Source organism: Coptis chinensis, chromosome 4 (assembly GCF_015680905.1).
Source record: "Coptis chinensis isolate HL-2020 chromosome 4, ASM1568090v1, whole genome shotgun sequence".
Taxonomy (NCBI): Eukaryota; Viridiplantae; Streptophyta; class Magnoliopsida; order Ranunculales; family Ranunculaceae; genus Coptis; species Coptis chinensis.
In genome coordinates this window covers 13,831,347-13,855,592 of record NC_141459.1, presented here as the reverse complement: position 1 = coordinate 13,855,592, position 24,246 = coordinate 13,831,347, and the positions used below count along the sequence as shown (strand labels likewise).

Sequence of the window (24,246 nt, the reverse complement as noted above, 5' to 3'; positions counted from 1 at the left end):
ATGGATCTTGATAACAATCTGATCGATAATGGAGCGCATATACGATCGACCTTCCATGCAATTTGCAATGATATACTATTTATCTTAAATAAAATCTAATTAATGTCATTTCATTAAAACTATGAAAAGAAATATTTTTAGAAAAGCTATGCTCTCCTAATTTTTACGTACTCAGCTCATGATTGCTGCAAAAGCAAGTGCAAGGACAAAAAAAAAATGTAGTGACTTGATCTAAAGCACAGTTTATACTTTATACCAATAAATGAAGTCATACACGTCACCTTTCAGATTGTAAATTTGCAATACAAAGAGTTTTTTCTCATGAGAAATTGACTTCAAAATGCAAAGGAGGAAATAACGTAAAGACTCTAATCTAAAACATATTTTATGCGAATAAATCAAGTCATACATGTAAGCCCCACTCTCTTCTATGACTTCCGATCCAAAATCTGCTCGTTCAACTATATAAACCCTTTTTTTTGCTAGGTCCATATAAACCCCACTTTCTTCTATTTATCCCAATCTGTGAACAAAACGAGGGACAAATTATTCTCCTTCGCTCCAACCATCACACAAGAGCATATATGTCTATGGCATTAGTTGATCAAAGTTTTGTAGATGGAGATGTGGGTAACTATGGTATGGAAGATAGCAGATCAAGAACCATGCCAGCTAAAAGAAGCATAAATTGGTTGCTTTTGTTGCTATACAGCACCTTTGCAGCAGCAGGAGCAATAGGAGGTCCTTTGTTACAAAGACTTTACTACATGCATGGGGGAAGTCGAAAATGGTTCTCAAGTTGGCTTCAATGTGTTGGGTTTATTCTCTTAGTTATCCCTATCTCATTTCTCTATTTAAAAGGCCTTTCTAGCAAAAGAAACATAACTTCAAAGGTGTACTTCTTTATGGAACCTAAACTCTTGTTATCAAGTGCTGTTATTGGAATCTTGATTGGCTTTGATAACTACATGTATTCAGCTGGTTTGTCTTACATTCCTGTTTCAACCTCTGCCTTGCTCTTCTCAACCCAACTTGCTTTCACAGCTTTGTTTGCTTTCTTTATAGTGAAACAGAAATTCACCTTTTATTCATTAAACGCTGTTATTGTTATGACTCTTGGTGCTGTTGTTTTGGCTCTTCATACAAATGGTGATAGACCACCTGGTGTTAGTAAAGAGAAGTACTTGCTTGGATTCTTTTTCACATTGGGTGGAGCAGCTTTGTTGGGATTATCTATGCCTTTGATTGAGAAGGTTTATAGCAAGAGCAGTAGACCCATTGATTACTTAATGGTGTTGCAATTCCAATTTGTGTTGAACTTTTTTGCTACCTGTGTCTGCACTCTGGGTATGCTTATTCACAAGGATTTCAAGGTATTCCTATTTCTCTCTTTAAATTTGACTCTTTAGATCCCGAATCTAGCATCTATTCAGTTTATTGTTTTAAAAAGTGTCGAGTATGACTTAGCTCAAAGAGAGCAGATCACCTACACCAAGGGGTACTTTAATGAAATACATGCTTCGCCTAAGATTGACTTCAATACATCCTTGATGGAGTTTTATGAGACCGTTACGTACCCAACCGTCGTGCAAGTGGTTTGGATTTTTCATTCCCTGCTAAATGGCAGGAAATCAGTTCACCTGCGTTGGCGAGTTGGCTTGCTGCAGTGCTGCCCGACTCCCATTTGATTTTAATGGGTTTTCCAGGCGTTACCACAAGTGGGGATCGTGCTGCAACCCAATCTGGCATTGGGTCAGTTTACCAAAATCCAGGACTTAAATTGTGAGTTCAAAAAATGAGATACTCTGTTTCGTCATAACGAAAATATATCACCATGTTGTCTTTTTTTTTCGATGATCTATATCACCATGTTTGTCACAATCATAGTTCTGTGGATTTTGAAATTATTGAAATTCTAGAAATTTGGAAAACCGAAATTCACAATATTTCAACCCAAGTAGAAATGTAGAATCATCAATATTTCTATCCTATATTATTTTTTCTAAGAAATGAGGCTCAGCCCTTTGGTTCTAACTCGGTTGAGTATAAACTCCCTCCCATCGACCCATATCACATAACCTCCCTATTATTTAGGTCTCGTTAAATAATCTCACTGTTTTCCAAAAAAACGATAAAATCTGGTCTGTTTTTATTTCCCATTTTATCTTATTTCCTTTTTTACCTTTTTGGGATTGAAAATTTTCCGACTATATGTAAATGTATTTTTACATAGTCATATATATATGTAAAACTATATTTGCATAGTCATTGGAGCCATAAAAACTTAAATTTACATAGTAACTTTTGGAATTGAAAATTTTCCGACACCTGACAGAATATATGTAAATGTATTTTTATAGTCATATATATGTAAAACTATATTTATATAGTCATTAGAGTTATGAAAACTTAAATTTACATAGTAACTTTTGGGATTGAAAATTTTCCGATGACACCAGAGTGAATATAAATTTAAATTTTCCTATGAAAAAAAATTTCATATGAAAATTTAAATTTAAATAGATTAAGAAGATTGTGTAATTTTATATTATCATATATAGATACAAATTTACATAGGATGACGTCAGCCCGGTTTGTCCTTAAGCCGAAATTATAAGTAAAGATTGATGACGTCAGCCCGATTTTCACAGGAATATTTTGGTCTGTTTTAGCTTTGATGTTATGTTTTAAATAATAGGGAGATTTTATACATATGTTCGCTTAGGGGGGGTTTTTGTGCAACCATTTAAGTACTAGGGAGATTAAACCCATTGTCATTTTTTTTGAAAAACTAAAATATCTAGCGGAATTCCGACATTCGATTTGGAATTCGGAATCATGAACACTGGTCACAAACTCACAATACACCTAAAATGAAATTGCTCATATTCATTGAAGCTACCAAATGGGCCTAGAAAAACATATTAAATCTATGTGATATATACATTAAATTGGTGCACTTGGCCTGGCGATAAACACTTTTGTACTATAAATTTGATTGTGGTAAAAAACAGGAAAGTGGATTTAATTTATATTTTAAGCATTTACACATTCTTTTCCTCCTCATTGTGGTGCAGATAATTTCCAGGGAGGCAACTTCATTTGGGATAGGCGAGACAAAATACTATTTGATCATAGTAGCAAGTGCCTTAGTTTGGCAATTTCAGATTCTAGGTATAATGGGTGTTATAAACTGTACATCCTCTCTTTTTGCTGGTATTCTCACTTCAGTTATACTTCCGTTCACTGAGATTGCTGCGATTGTAACATTTAAAGAGAAGTTCACTGGTGAGAAAGGCTTGTCTTTGGCCTTATGTCTTTGGGGTTTCACTTCCTATTTCATTGGAGAGTATAAAACGGCTGGTAAAACTAGTGGCGTAGTTGAACTTACCGAAGATGGAGTTAAAGATAAGAGAAGTACTGATCTTGAAAGCGCTGATCGAATGTGAATGAATGTAAGTAAGGTCAAAGTCAAGGACATTATTGTTTTAATGTGGATCTTGTCATCTCTTTATAGTTATACCTAGCTTGTCCTTCTTGTTTGATTGAATAAACACTTTTTCACTGTTAATACTTGTGTGTAAATAATCACCTTTTCGCTTTTTTTTGGGGTGTTAGATAAGTTAAAGATAATGTCTTGTTCGTATGTTTGTGTTCTTCTTTTACTTTTTTCTACTTATTTTCTGATAGCGATTAAGTCAATAGTAAAATGTACAACCCTGATTAGTAGTTTAGGATAGTACAAAAAGTAATAGAAATAAATAGAGAAAGCAGGGTCGTAAATCCTAATAAGTGGCAAGACTTGATATTGCTTTTCAGGGCCATGGCTTATGCTCTCTTGGAAAGTAACGCACTCAAGAACACACTAAAAGTGAAAGGCCAAAAAATATATAAGCTCAAAACGCCTTAACTACAGTGGACTAAAAATAAGGTAACTTCGATAGCACTAATTAAGTAATTGATCAGAAAAATCCAACAGAATAAAAATAAAAATAAAAAATCTAACAGCTGCCCATAACAATTGACAAGCGCACATGCTTGCCTCACCTTCACTTCGCCAAAATTCAAGTGAATGCTGAAACAAAAGATATAGTCTGATTTGGCATTTGGATCAATATATGACCAGGATTCCCACTGGAGGCCTTTCCATCCCTCCATCTGTCTCTACCTGCTGGATTTTTCGAAAGAAAAAAAAAAATCTATTAGTCATTTTATAGTTGAACCGAGAAATTATAATTTGCCAACTAATTTTCTCATTGAACACTTTCGAAATAAGTATAATCCAAATCCAATCAGGTCTATTTTCGACAAGAATGTAATGGTATGCCTAGGCTCTTAGCAGATTCACGACGAGTCGACGATCAGTAAGTACAAAATTGTTTCTGATGAATTGATGATAGTATAGCTGATAATGTTTGTTATCTTGGCTCTATGTAACTGTTTTCAAAAAAGGAGGTGGAGTCGTGGAGAAGTGGGCCTCAATGCTATACAGCCCTCAACTTTATAAGTGTGCGTTCAACGTCAGAGTGGGCGATCAAGTGGCCCAACTCTCTCCGGTTTGCAATGTGAAAATCATGCATCCTAAAACAAACAAGTTCCGCTTTCGTCTTTTGGCATGGATGGCTTACATCACAACCTTTGGGTCAAATTGCAAATGGGCTACATGCTCTGTTTGGTTTGGATGTATTTACACGCAATTGTACTTATTTCGATGTAAACAACGAAGTTTGATATTGAAGTGATGTGTAGCTTTCACATTTTATTCTTTTTAATTATTAATTCTGAAAATTGGAGTTTTGTCTCAACTTCACTCGTGGCAAGGAAGCCGTAAACTCGACAGGCCGTACTCCATGAAGTGATATCATTACTGTAGATTGAAGAAGACTAAAAGCCCAAATGCAATTACTAATTGGGCTATGTTAGACTTGTACCGAAAGCCCAAACCCATTTCAATAAGCCCAATGCCAACACAAGCGCGCGAAATTTCTCTCTCTCTCTCTCTCTGAGTCTCGCGCCTCACTTTCCTCTATTCTCTGTCTCATACTCTCATTTGAAAATTTCAAATGGAACAAGAAATTAAAGCTGAATTTGAAAGCAGTGGGTTTACTCTTGATCAAGAAGAAGACATATTGAAGAAATGTAAGTCGTCCCCCTATATATATATATTTTTTTTACTTGTCATAAATAATTTATTGGTAATGACTATTTATTACTGTTACTTTTTTTTTTTTTGTTTAGGTCTAACTTTTTGTATTAATTACAAACTGAGTGCTTCTGATCTCGTTTCAAGTTGGGAAGTTTACTACCTCAACAGGTAATCATCAAACCTTAGGGCTTTGCTTCATTTTTTTTCATGATATAGACATATTTGCCCTTGTGAATGTGTTTTTTTTTTTTTTTTTTTGGGCAGGCAGTTAAATGGGTCGGTTGTACAGAATGGTCACATGGATGGTTTCTTGTTGCATCTTCAGAATGAGCAGAAGGAAAGTTTAATTAAAGAGAAAGCACATCCACATATCTACTCTAGCAATGATGTCGATATGTTAGTATATGTATTATCTTGATTCCATTTTGTTTTTGTATACTTATATATGCGAAAAACATGATTATCCATAAAAGATACGTGGCGACGGATATCCATTTCATTCTTTTTTTTTTATAGTGAAGTGGGATTTTATGAATTAATTAATAGTGATCTGTGTATGTAGGATTCTAAGTGAAGAACATGAGGAAAACAAAGAGGGGACTATTGGAACTCCAGTAGACCGGAAAGAAAGATTGTACACTGAGATAATTGATTCAACGCCTGGAACAAATGGGATTGTGCCCTCTTCCGGTAAACCATCAAGATTGTCGACCAGCCACGTTACCCCTTTTAGGCAACGAACAAACAAGTTTGTTGTGCAATTCACATTGAATGAGTTTGCAAAGAAAGAGAATAATAGTAGAGAACAGGAAATTGTGGGCCATGAAGATGACATCATTAGAAGAGTTCAGCCCAGTGAAAGATGCTCTTTAGAAGTTCAAAGGTCGTGGCCAGAATCTGGTTGCAGGTTCATGTATGACAGGATTGAAGACAAGGTGGTTAAAGCTTACTACGAGAATTGTAGTTATTTCTAAGTTACTTATCGTATTAGTTTTTGAATTATATTATTGTTGATGTAGTTTAATTCACTTGAGAACCGCATAAGAAGGCTTACTACTGCTTTTGTTGCTTCTGGACTCTATGAGGAATCAGTGGACCCTACTATGGCTTCACAGGTAATCTATATGTATAATAGTAATTCTCTACTTATTTCAGTTATCTTTTTGCTTAGGATTTCTGAAATACATATCATCGTTGGCATCATCTTTCTCATATTATATTGAAGTTAGTTTGCATTAAATGAACAAACAGAATATTTACCACTCAAAATGCAATACTTGCAGAAGACGAGTATATGGAAAGCCAAAAAGACGAGAATGTCAAAAAATGAATTCGTAATCTTGGGGTTAGCCCAAAAAGTTCGAAATGGAAATCATTTAAAGATCTGCTAACTTTTTGGGCGAAGTCATGAGCAAATAAAATCGATATTCTTTATACACATATGGATGTATACATGTATATGTATACAAAACAGACGTAGGTTTGTATATGTATACAAACAGGAACAAAAAGATCATTACATCTAAGGCTGTACTACAGGCGTCCCAATCAATTATAATGTCATCAACCTTGACCGTGGGATCATGAAACACCCGAGAACAAAGTATTGCTTTACAAGAGCAAACAGCCCTCTAGTATCGTTTGGTTTCTGTCAAACCTAATAGTCCATGTGATTGCGTGAGCAATAATCTGGCTGAGCAGACACCACATAGGATATAGACGCTGCTGTGGTTGCTTGTAGAACATATCCCTCACAACCCATTTGAGACATCAGGTCAACAATGAAGAGAGGCAAGAAAGACTCCCCAAAGATCTTTGGCATCCTGCAATCCAAATATAAATGCTGACTAGATTCTTCATCTTGTGCGCACATAGCACAGTGGTTAATCAAATTCACCCCACTTTCTCTCAAGTTTTATGTATTTAGAAGTCTCCCCTAAAGAAGAAGAATGTCCCACTTACTGTTTGAACATGCACTTCATAGATACTTCCCAACGGGGGTTTTAATGACTAACCAATTTGCTTGTGTCAATTAATTGTTGGTTCACTTAGAAAAATTGTGTTCTGATAGTATTTTTTACCACCGAAAAGTGCATTTTCAGTTGGAATGATTTCTTGTGATGGGGAAGGTCGTTTAAACAAGAAGTCTATTTTGTTACAAGGCAGGCAGACAACTATTTCTTTTGCCCATCTCTTTCATGTTCATGTTTTATTACTGCCAATTAGTCATGAATATTAATGTTTGGGATGAGTGCAAAGTGGCAGGCTGAACTGTTTTTTTGGCTTACCAATTACTGGCAGTGTATGGAAGTAGGACTCATTGTTAGATGGGTTCATTATGGATTTAATACTAATTGTCCAATTTGGATATAGTTCAGTCAGGTGATCAGCTGTTCATTAACTCCTTAACAGGAAAATTTATTGTAAAGGAACACTATCAATGCAATGATATCTTCATATAAGTAAAATCTCTCATCAGTGTGATTTTTGACTAATTAGATTCTTGTCTGAGATTTTCAGAAAATGGATACTTGTAAGACACCAAACCATGAGTCCAACTTCCTACGTGCCCACTAAAATAGAGGGATTTCATGATGCACATATTCATTGTAAAGTTTTTTTTTCCAGCGTTGAGCAATCGGGAGGTCAGTGTGTGCATCTTGACTTACAGAAACTAACCCAATATTCCTTTTTCCCAGGCCAGGTTAATTTTAGTTAATTATTAATCATAACTTATCTGTGTGATTCTTGTTTAGGGTTAATGAAATCAATAATGCTACTTGGACAGGTGGTAGGAATTGAGGGACACAATCCAAGTGGTCACTGCTTGGTCGCATTGAAGGTGTTCGATTCCTTTCCATTCTCAGTCTCCCCTGACATGGAATTCCCTCCCGCAAAGAAGCAAGCTATGGACCACGAATTTCAACCAAATTCTCCTTCCAGTACACCTAAAAAGCTAAGTTTGGTACAGAAAATAGCACCCACTTCCTTCGGATTGTCGGGTTCACAAAACAACTTAGTTTTTGTATGATTGCATCTGACAACCTTTATGTGCCTTTGTATTATTAGATAAATATAATGTCAAATCTATAAGAAATCTCTCTCTAACGCCACCCTAGCGATTTTAATTAACTGATATAGGGATAGGGATATTTTGTATTTTCGATGCATGGTAACTGGTCTTGACATGTTGTTGCCTATACTTAAGCTGATATTGTAGTACCTTGCTACTAACATAAAAGACAACCGGACTACCAAATGTGGTTTTTATATGTTACTCATATTCGATTCATCTATGGAAAGTGATTTGATTTTTTCGACAGGTTATTACCGCAGGTCCTTTCACCACAACTGATAACTTGTTGTTCAAACCTCTTGTGGAACTGCTTGCATATGCTACTAGAAAGCAGCCTCAGTTACTTATGCTGGTAAGAAACAAACTCTTTCCAATTTGCTAAAATTTGAATCTTCCTCTGGGATTTATAGACATTTCAGCTCTTAGGCTCTCATACTTTTGGCAGCTGGGGCCCTTTGTTGATTCTGAACATCCTGAGATTAGGAAAGCAACGATTGATAGAAGCTTTGATGATATTTTTCACTCAGATATTCTAAGAAGGGTACAAAGTCTTACAATTTTTTAGACTCTCGGATGGAAGACGTTTTGCATTCTTTCACGTTATTCTTTTGCCTGATCCATTTACAAGATTATGCCAAATATATGGGTTCTGCTGCTCGAGTGGTTCTTGTACCATCTTTACGAGATGCTTTCCATGATTTTGTTTTTCCTCAGGTGCTGTCATTGCCAAATTCTATAAACAATCCTTTTCTCCTGACATTAGAGCGATGCTTTAATTTTGAAACATTTAGATTTGAAGACTAATACTTTTGTTCATCTTCGTTTTGCAGCCTGCATTTGATTTCCATTCAGATCTCAAAAATCAGGTATATTCTTATGTTGGCTTCATACTAAGTCTGTTTTCTATTTTTTCTGTATTGGCCCTTATTGATCATTACTATTCATACTCATATTCATTGTTCTTTCTTCTCTCTTGACCCAGATTACCTGTCTTACAAATCCAAGGTTTTTCGATGCAAATAAGGTAAAACGGCTGATCTCTGGCCACTTATACAGAATTGGAGAAAGTATCTATCTATATCATCTATGTTGTTTCATGCTTTGCCCGACCAAACAAAATAGGCTCGTCCATGCATGTGATGTACAATAAGAACTTTGAGTTTCATCTAGGATCTATGTAACATTGACACTTTACATTTTCAAAAAATAAATAAATTGTGTCGGTCATGCCCACCCACCGACATTTGTCAAATACACAGATTGTGCTGATGCCGAAGTTTCCATGTTACATTTTCTAACCCTAAAACAAGAAGTGACAAACAAGGAGTGAGATGGAAAGATTTTGTTCGTTTGTTCATTGACAATCGGAAGAAGAGAGAAGAAGGAACAAAGGGGAAAACGTGGATGCAGGAGCAATTGCATTTTGTGCTTTTAGAAAGACTTTCGGAAAAATATAGGACATATACATGACATTCTGTAGGAAATATACATGACATCCCCTTAAACAGAAGAAAATATAATTTTTTTTGTTTCAACACCTGCAACCTCTCAACACAGTCCTTCCACCAGACCACCACTAGCATCAGGATTCTTTTTTCTTCCTATAGTTATTTATTATCATCAGAGGAATGAATCTCTTTATAATTATGATCAATTGTTCTTAGGAGATCCCCATCAAAACGCTGGTTCTCTATTGGAAGCTCTACCTTATAAAGGAAATTCCTTGAAGTACACTTCAAAGCATGTATTTTGAAGTAAAGAAAGGATCTGGCATTGTTGAAGTAAAGAAAACAAGTCATTCAGTTGGGTGAACGGATTAAGTCAGGTCACAGTGGAGTAAACATGGTTGGTACCCGTCTATTGAATTTTTATGTTTTTGGGTAAGTGGGTGAGAATCTGTAAGAACTTGACTTTTTCACTGAAGGATGTCATCTTAATCAGCAGGTCCATCTTCTTTCAAGATCCAAAACCTAAGGAGATTTTGCTGTTCAGCCATTTGTTGCAATTTGTATCTTGATTTTGTAAATTCATTATAGAAGACCTGCCTTGGGTTTCCTTTTCCAGAGGTCTCATGTCGGCTATCTGAGCAGTGAGCAACACCGATCATCGATTAATTATGTTGTAATTATAGAAAGGCCATTGTCCAGACCTGTTTATCCACAACTTCAGGGTTTTTATTTAATTATTTATCAGATTCCACATTTTTTAACAAGTCGAAAATTTTAAGTAATTCGGTTAAATTGCGGCTTACCTAAGGATTTTTTGCGAGTGGCGCTTGCTCAACTTTATAGATCTTACATGGTACTATTGTAGTATGTGGACGGAACCTGGCACCTACTGTATTTGTGATACGAAGTTCTGTGTTTCAAATAAAAATGGGTTGCTGCACTGTGGATATCCTGAAACAGCTTAGTGGGGAAGAAATCTCAAGAATTCCGGCTGATGTATCTACAAATCGCATGGCGCGACTTGCTACGCATGTTCTCAGCCAGCACAGGAACGTGCGAGGTCCTTTATTTTGGGGGATATAATGAAGTTAAATGTAAATTATATGTTAGGCCTAACAAATTCGTTGTCTAAACAGCTTTTATCCTCTGTATCCGCCATAAGCTCTTTCACTTGCTCCAGAAGCTCTCCAGATTCCTTCTATTCCGGATATTATCATCGTGCCTTCGGACCTGTCTACCTTTGTGAAGATAAGCAAAGTTCATGTGCTATTTCCTCAACTGAATAAAAATTTCACCAATGCTCTGTCCAGACTCTACCTCTATCAAGCAAAAAACTTTTTTAATCACCATTTCCCACTCTGTCCAGACTCTACCTCTATCATTTAAAAAAACTACTGTACTACCATCCCTTTTAGTAGTTACTTTTGCCCTGTTTTTAATACAATTTACGAAAATCGATTGAAAAAGGTATTGAACTTTATAAATTTCGACAATATGGGGACTAAATTTTTTTTTCGGTCAATTTGGAAACCAAACTTTTTAATTTTTGCAATGTGGGGATATGTGTAATATGATATCTAAATTTCTCACACGGTGTTTCACAATTCAAATTAATTTCCATAGTCATGAGGTTGTAGTATGGTCATGAGGTTGTAGAATGTTAGTACGGTGTATAACAATGTATGTAACTTGTGAATTATGAAACACCGTGTGAGAAATTTAGACTACATATGTAACTAGTCTCCACATTACAAAAATTAAAAAGTTTAGTCTCCATATTGTCAAAACTTGTAAAGTTCGATATCTTTTTTAGTCGTTTTTCATACAATTTATAATTACCCAACAAAAAAAAAAAAAACTTGTAGTAGTGGCATACATTATCAGTTTGTGCTTGAAACCAGCATCATAAACTGGCAAAACAGTAAGCTGTTTCTTAGGTTCAAATCATGATTGTCATTATAACAGGTTCTTGCCCTTGGCGAAAAGACTAGAACAGGAGAGCAAACCAGGTGCATCGCTGTGAATCCTGGAAGATTGGCCAAGGGGATTGGAGGAGGCACCTTCGTAGAGATTAACTATCACGAGGAGCCTGACAGAACACATGCTTTAATTTTCCGAATGCAGTTTTTGAACAGGAAATCAAATTTGAGCGTATCATTGTAATCCAAGAAGTGGCAAACACTAACCCACTCAATCCAACATTTTCGGCACAACTCCATTTCTATATTGAGTATCCATATTACATTCAGCTCATTGAAAGTATATATTGGATTATTGGTTCATGAAATCTGTCGGTGGGATGCTGTGCATTTACTGGATTTGATGATGGTGCCTGCATGTGTCTCCTACGTTTGTTTTAATACCAATTATATGTTTATAAATATTTCAAAGTTTCAATAGGCCAACTAATCTAAACGGTTTTTTAGAGATTCAACCACCAAATAGAGCTAATTTGTAATTTGTGGACAGGCTTGTCCACCATTAAGCCACATAAATAGTTTTTTTGGACAGAATAAACAGTTCTAGGGCACCAACTCCACCAATCAGCATTTGCTGTCCTACTAATAAGTATGCAAATCTGGTCAACTCTTTGATGCCATTTCAAAAGCGAGTGTTTTTCTAGTGGAATGAAGATTCTACTATCTGACTATTATGACATTGAACAAGCGACTGATAGTTCTAACACGGTTACACTACACATAACACTTTACCAAGTACCATAACTGATCAGTAACTCAACTTCATCCTGGAGGTGTGGGGCTCAAGTCTTGCCTTGGCTTCTTGAGTAAGATGGAGGCTTGCCCCAAGGGAATTTGGGTGAAGGATAAAAGAGAAGTACAATTTGTAGAGAAAACTCCATTTTTTTCTATCTTGTATGAAGGGCGCGACCTGCGCTCAGTTTCCACTTGGGCAAGGCGCGACCCACGCTCATGAGATTTTGACCTCCAGTGTTATAAGCGCGACATGCGCTCCACTTTGCCTAGTCGAGGGCGCGACCCGCGCTCATGAGTTATTTCAGCACGAATTTGCCTATTTTCGGAAGTTTTTAGAAATAGTATAAATATAGGTTTTTTCTGTAGAAACCTAACTTTTCCAAAACCAAGAAAGAGAGAGATTACAAGTCTCTCAATTCACTCACAAAGAATTGTAGAGAAAACTTCGTTTTTTCTATCATCGAAGAACGGCGGCGCGACCTCGCGTTTCCACTTGGGCAACTAAGGCGACGACAACTCATGAGATTTTGACCTCCAGTGTTTTAAGCGCGACTTGCGCTCCACTTTGCCTGGTTGAGGGCGCGACCTGCGCTCATGAGTTATTTCAACACGAATTTATTCACAACAATTGGTATCGGAGTGTAGGTATACGATCTAGGATTTTGAGTTTAGTGTTCGAAATTTGTGTAGACAAGGTGTTCGATTAAATTCCGAAGTGAATTGTTTTTTTTTTTTTTTGTGTGTAGCTTGAAAGATGGCTCCCAAAATGTCAAACGCAAGGTCTGAAGTAGAGAAGTTTAATGGGAAGAATAACTTTGGGATTTGGTAAGTCCAAGTAAAAGACATCCTCATCCAACAAGGTTTGCACAAGGCTTTAAAGGGGATTAAATCTAAGACGGCGAATATGAGTAATGATGATTGGGAAGAGTTCGATCTTCAGGCTTGTTCATCAATCCGGTTATGTCTTGTTAATGAGGTCATGTATAGTGTGATGGGAGAAAATACCTCTGCCGGTATTTGGCCCAAACTAGAGTCTATGTATATGACCAAGAGCATGACGAACAAGATAAACCTTAAGAAGCGTCTTTATCGATACATGATGGTCGATGGTTCAACGATGCAAGAGCACGTTAGTGAGTTCCGTCGACGTCTAGCGGATTATTTGAATGTTGGTATGAAGATGGATGATGATGATCAAGCGGCATGTTTAATATTCTCCTTGCTAGAAAGCTATGAGCATCTAATGACTACATGCATTAACAGAGAAGTCGTCGATCTTGACAAAGTTCAGAGTGCATTTCTTTCTTATGAGTTGATGAAGAAGACACGTGTAGAGAATAGCATTGATACAGGTCAGGGGCTAGTGGCAAGAGGAAATTCCTATGAACAGAATTATTCAAGTAATGAGAATTCTAGGTCCAAGTCAAAGAAGCCTTTAAAACATGTACAGTGCTACAATTGCAATGAAAAGGGACATTACGCAAGTAATTGTCCTCACTCGAAGAAAGAGAACAAGAGAGATAGTCAGAAGAAAGATAAGGCAAAAATTGAGGCAAGTTATGCTTTAGGCTCTGAAGAAGATGAGTTCAATCTCTGTGTGTCCACACAAGACTATATGACCAAAAGGTGGATTCTTGATTCCGGATGTTCCTATCATATGTGCCCGAATAGAAAGTGGTTTACTTCTTATGAGAGCATTGATGGTGGTTCCATTTTAATGGGTAATGACGTTGCTTGTAAGACGGTAAGAATTGGAACTATATGGGTCAAGATGTATGATGGTGTAGTGAGGACTTTAACCGATGTGAGACATGTTCCTGAGCTAAAGAAAAGTCTTATTTCTCTTGGTACCTTGGATTCCAAAGGCCACAAGTTTGTGGGCGAAGGTGGAGTCCTAAATATTGTTAATGACTCTTTAGTTATTATGAAGGGTAAAAAACATGGAATCTTGTATACTCTGATAGGTAGTACGGTGATAGGCGATGTAGTAGTGGGTGCATGTAGTAATGATTCTGAGTGCACTAAGATATGGCATATACGTTTAGGGCATATGAGTGAAAAAGGTTTGTCTGAGTTATGCAAGCGAGGGTTCTTGAAGAATTTGAATAAGCCAAGTATGGGGTTCTGTGAGCATTACGTCTATGGGAAGCAGTGCAGAGTCAAGTTCAAGTCAAGTAAGCACACGACAACAGGCATCCTTGACTATGTGCATACGAATGTTTGGGGACCCTCCAGGGTGGCTTCCAAGGGAGGCCGTAACCGCTATTATGTTTCATTCATTGATGATCATACTCGCTATGTGTGGGTGTATATGATGAAATCGAAAGATGAAGTGTTTGAGACATTTAAGAAGTGGAAGGCAAGGGTTGAGAATCGCACAGATAGGAAGGTAAAAACATTACGGTCTGACAATGGTACTGAGTTTACCTATGGACCTTTCCAAGAGTTCTGTGTGCAATAGGGAATTGCCAGACACTAGACAGTCAGGGGCACGCCACATCAGAATGGAATGGCAGAAAGGATGAATAGAACCTTGCTTGAAAGAGCGAGATGTTTGTTGTCTAATGCCAGTCTAGGCAAAGAGTATTGGGCAGATGCAGTGTCCATGGTGTGTTACCTATATAATAACCAGCTATAGATTGCAAGACACCTTATGAGGTGTGGTCAGGTAACCCAGCTGATTATAGTATTTTGCGAGTGTTTGGATCGACAGCTTACTACCATGTGAGGGAAAGCAAGCTAGATCCTAAAGCTAAGAAGGCCATATTCTTAGGCTTCGCAAATGGGGTAAAGGGATACAGATTGTGGTGTCTAGAAAACCACAAGTTCCTGGTCAGCAGAGATGTTACCTTTGATGAGACTTCCATGTTATCTTTCAATAAGCCGGAAATAGCTGGGCAGAATGGTGAGTCTATAGAAGTTCAAGCTACTGAGCTTGAGTTGTCTGATGCAGCAGATGACTGGTTAGATCATGATGAGGTACCAAATCATGGAACCACACAGCAACAGCAACTTGTAGTGGCTGACCCTAGGCCACAGAGACAAGCTAAAGAAGTGCACAAGTATAAGCACGATAAGCCGGTGAAACACTATGGTCAGGTGGATTTAGTGGCATATGCACTGAATATCGAAGATGATGAGCCATATAGCTTCAAGGAAGCTGTTAGAGATGCTCATTACAGAGATTGGTTGGTAGCTATGTAAGCAGAGATGGAATCTTTTGATAAAAATCACATGGGACCTAGTTTTATTGCCAAAAGGCAAAAGGACTATCGGCAGTAAATGGGTGTTCAGAAAGAAAGAGGTCCTTCCCGAACCGACAAAGATCTTTGGATACAAGGCAAGAGTGGTAGCAAAGGGTTTTTCACAGAAGGAAGGAGTCGACTACAATGAGGTATTTTCCCCGATGGTCAAACATACATCTATTCGTGTGTTATTGAGTTTAGTTGCTCACTTCAACTTGGAGTTAGAGCAACTTGATGTGAAAACTGCTTTCTTGCATGGGGACTTGGAAGAAGAGATCTATATGAGACAACCTGAAGGGTTTGTCGTTGCTGAGAAAAAAGATCATGTATGCAAATTGAATCAGTCACTGTATGGGTTAAAGCAATCACCCAGGCAATGGTACAAGCGCTTTGACACGTTTATGATGCAACATGAGTACACCCGAAGTAAGTATGATTGTTGTGTTTACTTTCATAGGCTTCGTGGTAATGACTTCATCTATCTCCTGCTTTATGTGGATGACATGCTTATTGCTTCCAAAAGCATGGTAGAGATAGACAAGTTAAAATCTCAACTTAGCTCTGAGTTTGAGATGAAAGACTTAGGCGGAGCCAAGAAGATACTCGGCATGGAGATTGACAGAGATAGGCAGAATCGACGGATAGTTGTATCTCAGAAGAAATACCTTCATAAAGTACTTTCGCGTTTTGGTATGGAGAATGCAAAGTCAGTTTCTACGCCTTTGGCTGGGCATTTTAGGCTTTCAGCTAAGTTCTCTCTTAGTTCGGTGGAGGAACAAAAGCATATGGCACATGTTCCTTATGCTAAGAGCATTTGCAATGCAGGGAAATAAGGGGGGTTTGTGACTTTTTTCACCTAGTTGGGTCCAAAAGCGCTGTGCAATGCAGGGTGAAAAACTCGGTGACTATTTTCCCCAGTTCAAAACAAGGTGAAACCTTCCAACAAGATAGTCACTGACTTGTTAACTTTGGACGGGATGTTGGATTCCGTCTGGATTACAAAACTCACCAGACGGAATCCAGCATCCCGTCCGGAGTCCTAACGGCTAGTTTACCAACGGTCAAAAAGTCAGAACGGTAAAAAACGGTCAAAATAAAAAACTTTGGTATATATACAACATTTGTTTCATTTCAACTCACACTTCCAACAATCATATAACATATTTCTTCTTTTTTAAAATCAGTTCTTAAAAAAAACCAAATATCAAATGGCATCAACTCAAACATCTCAAGCAAGTGGTAGCACTCAAGCAAAAGCGAAAACTCACTTTAGCATGTCCGATGATCAAGCTCTATGTCTTGCTTGGATAAAAATTAATGAAGAATCCATTGTTGGTTCTTTTCAAAATGCAAAAGGATTTTGGAATCGTGCAACAAACGAGTTCAATCAAGCACGTGGGTCGGATAGGTCTTCCGATTCAATTAGCGGTAGGTGAAAATATATTTCAAAAATGATGAACAAGTTTGTTGCAATTGGGAATGCGGTGGAGGCTCGACATGCAAGTGGTACAACAATACAAAGTCGAGTAATTACAACGTTGTCAATTTGGAATTTATTGATTATCTTAGTCTTAGTCTAATTATTTTCGTCTTAGTCTAATTATCTTAGTGTATTTATTATTTCTATTTTAGTCTTAGTCTAATTATTATTTTAGTTTAATTATCTTAGTCCTAGTGATTATTTTAGTCTAATTACCACCATTTTATTTTTTAGTTGTTCGAGGCAAGGATGATATACCAACTACAAGAAAAATCGGCTTTTTCACTTGATCATTGTTACGTTATACTCAAGGATAATCCAAAGTGGAGTAACGTTTTTAAGGCAAGGTCAAGCCGCCCCACAAAGGGAAAAGGTCGCAAAAATGATGGTGAAGATTCAACTTCTAATTCACCAAGTTTTGGTGGAGTTGAATTGGAGGGTTCTCAAGAAATAGAGCGTCCAAAAGAAATGGAGCGTCCTCTTGGATCGAAGAAAGCCAAGTCCAAAAGGAACCAAGAAAAATCAGTTGGTATGTTGGAAGGTTACTTTACACGTTTAGAGGATACATTTTCACAGGATGCAAATGAAACACAAAAATGCTTAGAACTTAGGGAAAGGGAACTTGCATATGGTTAAAGAACTGTGATGGCAAGAGAAGAAAAAAATCGGATTCAAGCAGAAAAAAATCAGGTTCAATTGGAAAAAAATCGGCTTCAAAAGATGCAATATGAAGCTAAGATTTTAGCGACCGAAGCAAGTGTCCTCCATCCCGATACCGCTTTTATAATCGAGCAACAACAAACTGAAATACGTGCTGAATGGGCAAGGGCTAGAGGTGGTTCTAGCTCTTTATTTTAATTAAAGCACTATGTATTTTAATTAATGCACTATGTATTTTAATTTCACTGTATTTTTAATTAATGCACTATGTATTTTAATTTCATTGTATTTTTAATTAATGAACTATGTATTTTTATCTAACTGTTTTTTTTTTAATTAATGCACTATGTATGTTCTGTCCAATATAATTATTTTTATAGAAATACAATTACCAATAAAATTAAAATACATTGTAATATAGTTCATTAAAACACAACTCATTAAACACATAAGAACTTATAAGAATTACATAGGAAATACATTAGGAAATACATAGGAAATACATTAGGAAATACATAGGAAATATATAGGAAATACGTTGGAACTTAATAGTTCACGTTAGGAAATACATAGGAAATACACTTTCATTTCCATTTTAATTTTCGCCTCCTTCTCCCTCATCTGGATCCGACCAATTTGGATCATAAATTGGTACCGGATCTCTTTTTTTCTTCAATGTCACCCAATTAAAAACATGTTCAACTAAGTCCTTTTGAAGATTAGTATGTGTAACTTCATTTCTGATCTTATTTCTTGCTTCAATCATCTTATAGACAAAATGAAAACCATCATCTTCCTGAAAAAGCGCAAGTATTGTTTCTTTCCTCTGACCTTTCCAATTCCAAACTCCACGTTCACGTTCATTCTCAACAATCATATTATGCATTATAATGCATGCCTTCATTATGTCTCCAAGAACAACAACACTATGGCAACGCGCAGAAGCCTTAACAATATGCCATCGTGCCTGAAAAACTCCAAACGTCCTTTCAACATCTTTTCTTGCAGCTTCTTGACGTTGAGTAAAGATCTTTTCATGCTTATTTATTGGATAACGAATGGCTTGAACAAATGTGCCCCATTTTGGGTAAATACCATCAGCAAGATAATATCCCATATCATAGTCATTACCATTCACATTAAATGCAACAGCAGGAGCCTCCCCTTGCTCTAATGATTCAAAAACATGAGAACGATGAAGCACGTTAATGTCATTATGAGAACCTGGTAAGCCGAAGAAGCAATGCCAGATCCAACAATGTTTGTCTGCAACGGCTTCAAGTATCAAAGTTGGTTCCTTCTTGTACCCTTACATGTGTTCCAGCCCATCCACTTGGACAATTCTTCCACACCCAGTGCATACAGTCGATTGATCCAAGCATTTCTAGAAAACCCCTTGCCGTATTTTCAGCTAATATCCTAGCAGTGTCTGCCTCAGTTGGTTGTCTCAAGTACTTTTCCTCAAACGCCGTGATAATTGCCTTGCACCAACACTTCATAGATACATTTGCTGTGGAATCTCTAATTTGTAAATACTCATCCATTGAATCAGAAGAACAACCAGTTGCTAATTGTGCAACTGCGTCCTAGTCCAGAACCCGAAATTGTTTGCCGAATCCAATCCATCCACCTTGTCTTTAAAGTAATCGTAGAATGATGCAACAGTATGCAACATATACATAAAAAGCTCTCTTGTCATCCTGTACTTTCGTCTAAACTTATGAGGATGCCACCTACAAGGTGTTGTGAAGTAATCCCTTATTATCTTTTGTTTACTGAAATCACCACCATCTCTAAATGTGTACTCTCTGCCCTTCACAGATCCACCGCGTTTGTCTGTATCTACATCTTCAATTTCAATGGCTGCTTGAGTCATTAATGCCCCAGCAGTGGATAATAACTGCAACCTCCTCCTCCTCCTTCGCCTCATCATATCATTATGCTCATCTCTTACTTTTCCATGTAGTCATCTTCGCCAAGTACGAGGAAAACGACCGGTGAAACCAGAAGACGAACTATTACTACTAGATCCTCCCCATAACCTTTGGTTATATGTAATTCTTTCTTCTCTAGACATTTTTCCTATTTTTAGCTTGGTTGTGGGGAAGAAGATGGTTGTTTGTTTGTTTGATCTAAAAGAAAGAAGAGTAAAACGAAATATGAAAGGTAAGGTCACATGTGATACTTCGATTTTGGTCCACCTACCAATTGACAACACATTTTATCAGATTTTTGTTCACTCTCCAAGTGACAACACATTGTATCCAAATGTATCCTCAATAATTCCAATGGGCCACCATCCCCATCCATAATTCCAATGTTTGGAATAGTAAAAGGTCTTGAGGAGAAGGATCAAAAACCGGGGCCGGGATGTTACATTCCGTCTCGGTATCCCCATACACTATTCCTGTTAGAACCTGTCAGAACCAAACCACCTGCAAAAATGAGTGATATTCCATCAAAATTTTCTGTTTCAACAAAGATAGGAAATGAGTGAAACGAATGTGAAATTTTTGGAAACATACGAACTTATAAATTTTTAATTTTTTTTTGCCATAACCTCATTTGTTTTATTGACATATTCATATCCAAAACCTGCTAATATACTTTGAAAATAAGAAATAAGACAAATAACAATCATGAACAATACCCAAGTCTAACACAGAAACTCGATAAAAAAACTAACTTATAATTTCTAAAAAAAATTGGACATAACCTCCTTTGTTTAATGACATATTCATATCCAAAACTCATCAAAGAAAAACTTGCTAATCAAAAATTCATTACAAACAACAATCCCAAACGCCATAAGACAAGTAATGGCACACAGTTATTACAAACTACAAAAAAATATCTACTGAGATCTCCTCCCCCTACGAGAAGGCTCGGTCGAAGAGCTCTCCCCCCTACGTCGTTGTCGCCTCTCTGGTTGAGGTTGAGCTTGAGGTACTCCACTTCCAGCATTCTCCAACTCTTGCACACGTCTCTGAAGCTGCAAAGTTCGATTTCGCTCTTCTTGTAAGTACTCAAAACTGCGACGAGAGGACTCCATGAAGGACTCACGCATGGCATAACTGAGAGAGCTGTAGTTAAGGAGCTCCGATATTACTTCATCCTGTTTAACAAAACAAATGCATGTTAGGGGTTATAGTGAATACTAATAATAACAAATCATGAATAAATTCAAATCATACTAACCTCGGCTAATCGCTCAAATCAGATCGACAAATCTGCTACCATGCGGCATCTACCGTTGGAATAGGTATTCTCATATCTTGCCCCGAGAAGTAATCATGCTCCGGTGCCAAAGGTCATCATCATCAAAATATCGTGGAGTTCTTTGCGCATCTCAATATCATGAAACACCCCGGGTGATTGTGGCAACTCCACTCCTCTGGGAAATGAATGTCCGGCCTCAATGCTCCGAAAGTAACCCGCTTCAAAATTGGTGCCCCAATTATAACGCACCTAGCAAGAGACCTCGACCAACCCTCTTCCAATATAAGTCATAGTCGCCCGTAAAATGAAAGTTGATGCGTCTGGCCACTCATTTGGGTTTGCTCTATAGTGTGAAAGAACAGCAGGAAGAATATCAAAGGCTATCATATCTATGGGTGGTGGGTAAGGTATAACAATCTCTCCAGATACTTGCCGCCAACATCTGTCCCCAAGGTACCATGCAGTGACTGACCCTATAAGTATCATTCGCCGCTGAGAAAGAAACCTTGCTTTATGTCACATATATGATAGTCTACGGTACTCAGTGTTCTCTGGAACATCTGGAATATCCGCATAAGGGGTCTGAAAGATGAAGGACTCGGCCCAGGGTTGCCACTCAATTGGGGTAGCTCCTAAAAGCTCAATCTGCTGACGAGTGTTATGAATATTATGCGATAGGTCCCCATACCCCCTCTGCCTACGATGAAGCCCCCATGCTTGAATACGTGGAATCAGGTCATGAGTCTCATCCTCTCCCAACCTCTTCAACACAGGATGCATCACATGAAAATATTCGTACCACCAATACTGCCATCAATAGATAAAATACAATATCAATATATATAAACATGTCAACATTAATAATTAGATAAATAAATGAAATGAAACAATAACTTAATAAATAAGACTTATCGGTATAATCCAAACAAAACCGCACAAATTGCCTTTAGCGGATTTCGTCTCAACTGCGAGGTCTAGCCAGCGGTAAAGGTATGCCAAGATGGATTGACCCCAGTCATAATCCCACATCCTCTCTACGTCTGAGATAGCGGCCATCCATCCGATACGTAAATAACTATCAGCATATCCAAATAATACCGCACCAACAAAATAGAAGAGGAAGGCACGTACATACTCATGGATTGACTCCTCACCAATATGATAGTCTTTCGGCTTCTCCTTGAGTCTATTCAAATATCTCGAAGTAAACCAACTCATATTTATAGCTCCTCCCTTAAACTGCTCAGCCGATAATCTCAAAAACCCATCTTACTCATCATCTTCAACCAAATCAAAACCTTCAAAGAAACTCATCGTCGTAGTAAAAACCTCTAAAGTTTCATCAAAAGGAACGGCATCTCCATAACCAATTGGGATACCCGTGAGCATTGTGAAATCAAGAGGGGTAATCCCATGCTCATCCCATGGGAAATGGAATGTGTGGGTAGTTTGCCACCACCGCTCAACTATCCCAAACAACAACGCCTGATCATTTTGTCCCAAATTAGAATTCAAAAAGTTCCCAAATGGTGTGGCGGATATAATGTCGGTAACCGTGACAAAATTATGATCCGTTTTTTATTTCATACAACGCCACCACGACACAACATTTGAAAGTGCACAACGCACTTTCTATAGGTGTACTTCCTACATTCAAGCAACACGCAATACGATATAATTATAACTATTTTTTTTTAAAACAATGCGACAAATTCAAACTAATTACACAACAACAAACTTGATATAAACTAACATAAATAATAATAATTAACATAAAAAATAATCAAAAACTTACTTGAGACTCTGCCACTCGATTTGCTATGTGTCGGATCGATGTTGACGCTAATGGTGGGTGTTCCTCGATTTCACAACGCGGTGGAAAATTGAACCCACATTACGCGTTCTCGACGACGATCCTTTTTGCCCCTTTTTTTTTGGAAATTTTAACATTTCCAAACCATTGGGAATGCTCTTTATGTGGTGAGGTTGGTGGGGAAGCATTAGGGGGTGGATAAGTCATTATGAATGGATGTTTGTGTCAAAAAGTTGTTAATGGAGGCTAGAAAATCGCAATTTTGGCTGGAAAGAAAGTGAAAATGGAGCCCGTTCGCGTCTGTTCATATTGAGTCATCAGACGGGATGTTACATTCCGTCTCGTATCAAAAACCTCCAGACGAAATCTAACATCCCGTCCGAGATATATTATTCACCTTTGCATTGCACAACTTCACCTTGTTTTTCACCGTTTTGGTGAAAGGGGGGTGAATAAGTGATGAGGTGGCGGTGAATAAGGGGGGGAAAACTTTCACCTGCATTGCAAGTGCTCTAATGCAGTGGGTAGTTTAATGTATGCTATGGTGTGCACACGCCCAGACATTTCACTGGCAGTTAGTGTTATAAGCAGGTATATGGCTAATCTTGGGAAGCAACATTGGGAGGTAGTGAAATGGGTATTAAGGTACTTGAAGGGTACCTTGGATATAGGATTGGTTTATGGTGGAGGCACTTGTTATGTCAGTGAATATGTGGATTCAGATTATGCAGGTGATCTAAATAGATGACGATCGACTACTAGTTATGTGTTTATGATGCATGGTGCACCGGTTAGTTGGAGGTCTATGCTACAAGCTACAGTTGCTCTATCTACTACTGAGGCAGAGTGTATGGCAGTGGCAGAGGTAGTGAAAGAGGCATTATGGCTTCAAGGTCTTCTGGATGATATGGGTATTGAGCATAACAGTGTTGCTTTGCATTGGGATAGTCAGAGTGCTATTCATTTGGCGAAAAACCAGGTTCATCATGCTCGGACCAAGCATATTGATGTCCGTTATCACTTTATACGGGATGTCATTGAGGATGGTGATGTAGCATTTGAGAAAGTGGACACCCATGACAATCCTGCTGATATGCTGACTAAGGTTGTCACTGGAGTTAAGTTCCAACACTGTTTAGACTTGCTCCAAATCCTACATACTTGATAGAGCCTTTTGTGGGCATGGCCCTTAGGGGCGGATGAACTGCGAGTTTCTGGATGGATGTGTTCTTGCTGGATGTATTCGGCTTGGTTTTATGTGTTAAAACCTCACCGAGGTGGAGAATTATAGAGAAAACTCCATTTTTTTCTATCTGGCATGAAGGGCGCGACCTGCGCTCCACTTTGCCTGGTCGAGGGCGCGACCCGCGCTCATGAGTTATTTCAGCAAAAATTTGCCCCTTTTCGGAAGTTTTTGGAAATAGTATAAATATAGGTTTTTTCTG

General features: G+C 37.7%; 2 protein-coding genes across 7 annotated transcripts; both read left to right on the top strand.

The window, feature by feature from the left end:
* The first annotated feature begins 405 nt into the window (after window positions 1–405).
* LOC147502026 (purine permease 3-like) lies at window positions 406–3,571 on the top strand. 3 transcript variants are annotated; one of them, XM_086606992.1, is made up of 3 exons: window positions 450–1,373; window positions 1,636–1,782; window positions 3,078–3,571. In XM_086606992.1, exons 1-2 carry the CDS (start codon window positions 585–587, stop codon window positions 1,777–1,779), a joined length of 933 nt encoding a protein of 310 aa, XP_086463118.1. In that variant the 5' UTR covers window positions 450–584; the 3' UTR covers window positions 1,780–1,782; window positions 3,078–3,571. The 3 variants fall into 3 exon arrangements, with proteins under 3 accessions (XP_086463116.1, XP_086463118.1, XP_086463117.1); XM_086606991.1 differs by having other exon boundaries at window positions 1,628–1,782; XM_086606990.1 differs by lacking the exon at window positions 1,636–1,782 and having other exon boundaries at window positions 406–1,373.
* A 1,412-nt stretch (window positions 3,572–4,983) lies between these two features.
* On the top strand, window positions 4,984–10,434 carry LOC147502025 (uncharacterized). 4 transcript variants are annotated; one of them, XR_015221561.1, is made up of 12 exons: window positions 4,984–5,139; window positions 5,239–5,314; window positions 5,411–5,542; window positions 5,709–6,081; window positions 6,166–6,261; window positions 7,935–8,111; window positions 8,470–8,574; window positions 8,668–8,763; window positions 9,053–9,088; window positions 9,205–9,246; window positions 9,887–10,067; window positions 10,167–10,434. XR_015221561.1 is itself a non-coding variant. In XM_086606988.1 (12 exons), the coding sequence occupies exons 1-12, from the start codon at window positions 5,064–5,066 to the stop codon at window positions 9,933–9,935; spliced, it is 1,344 nt and encodes a 447-aa protein (XP_086463114.1). In that variant the 5' UTR covers window positions 4,984–5,063; the 3' UTR covers window positions 9,936–10,434. The 4 variants fall into 4 exon arrangements, 2 of the variants coding, with proteins under 2 accessions (XP_086463114.1, XP_086463115.1); XR_015221560.1 differs by having other exon boundaries at window positions 10,164–10,434; XM_086606988.1 differs by adding an exon at window positions 8,851–8,936 and having other exon boundaries at window positions 9,887–10,434.
* The last annotated feature ends 13,812 nt before the right edge of the window (window positions 10,435–24,246 follow it).

Coding starts and splice junctions, on each gene's coding strand:
- LOC147502026 (XM_086606990.1), top strand. CDS start 585: ATGTCTATGGCATTAGTTGATCAAAGTTTTGTAGATGGAGATGTGGGT. Junction 1,374..3,077: donor TTATTCACAAGGATTTCAAG/GTATTCCTATTT, acceptor ATTGTGGTGCAG/ATAATTTCCAGGGAGGCAAC.
- LOC147502025 (XM_086606988.1), top strand. CDS start 5,064: ATGGAACAAGAAATTAAAGCTGAATTTGAAAGCAGTGGGTTTACTCTT. Junction 5,315..5,410: donor GAAGTTTACTACCTCAACAG/GTAATCATCAAA, acceptor TTTTTTGGGCAG/GCAGTTAAATGGGTCGGTTG. Junction 8,764..8,850: donor ACTCAGATATTCTAAGAAGG/GTACAAAGTCTT, acceptor TCCATTTACAAG/ATTATGCCAAATATATGGGT.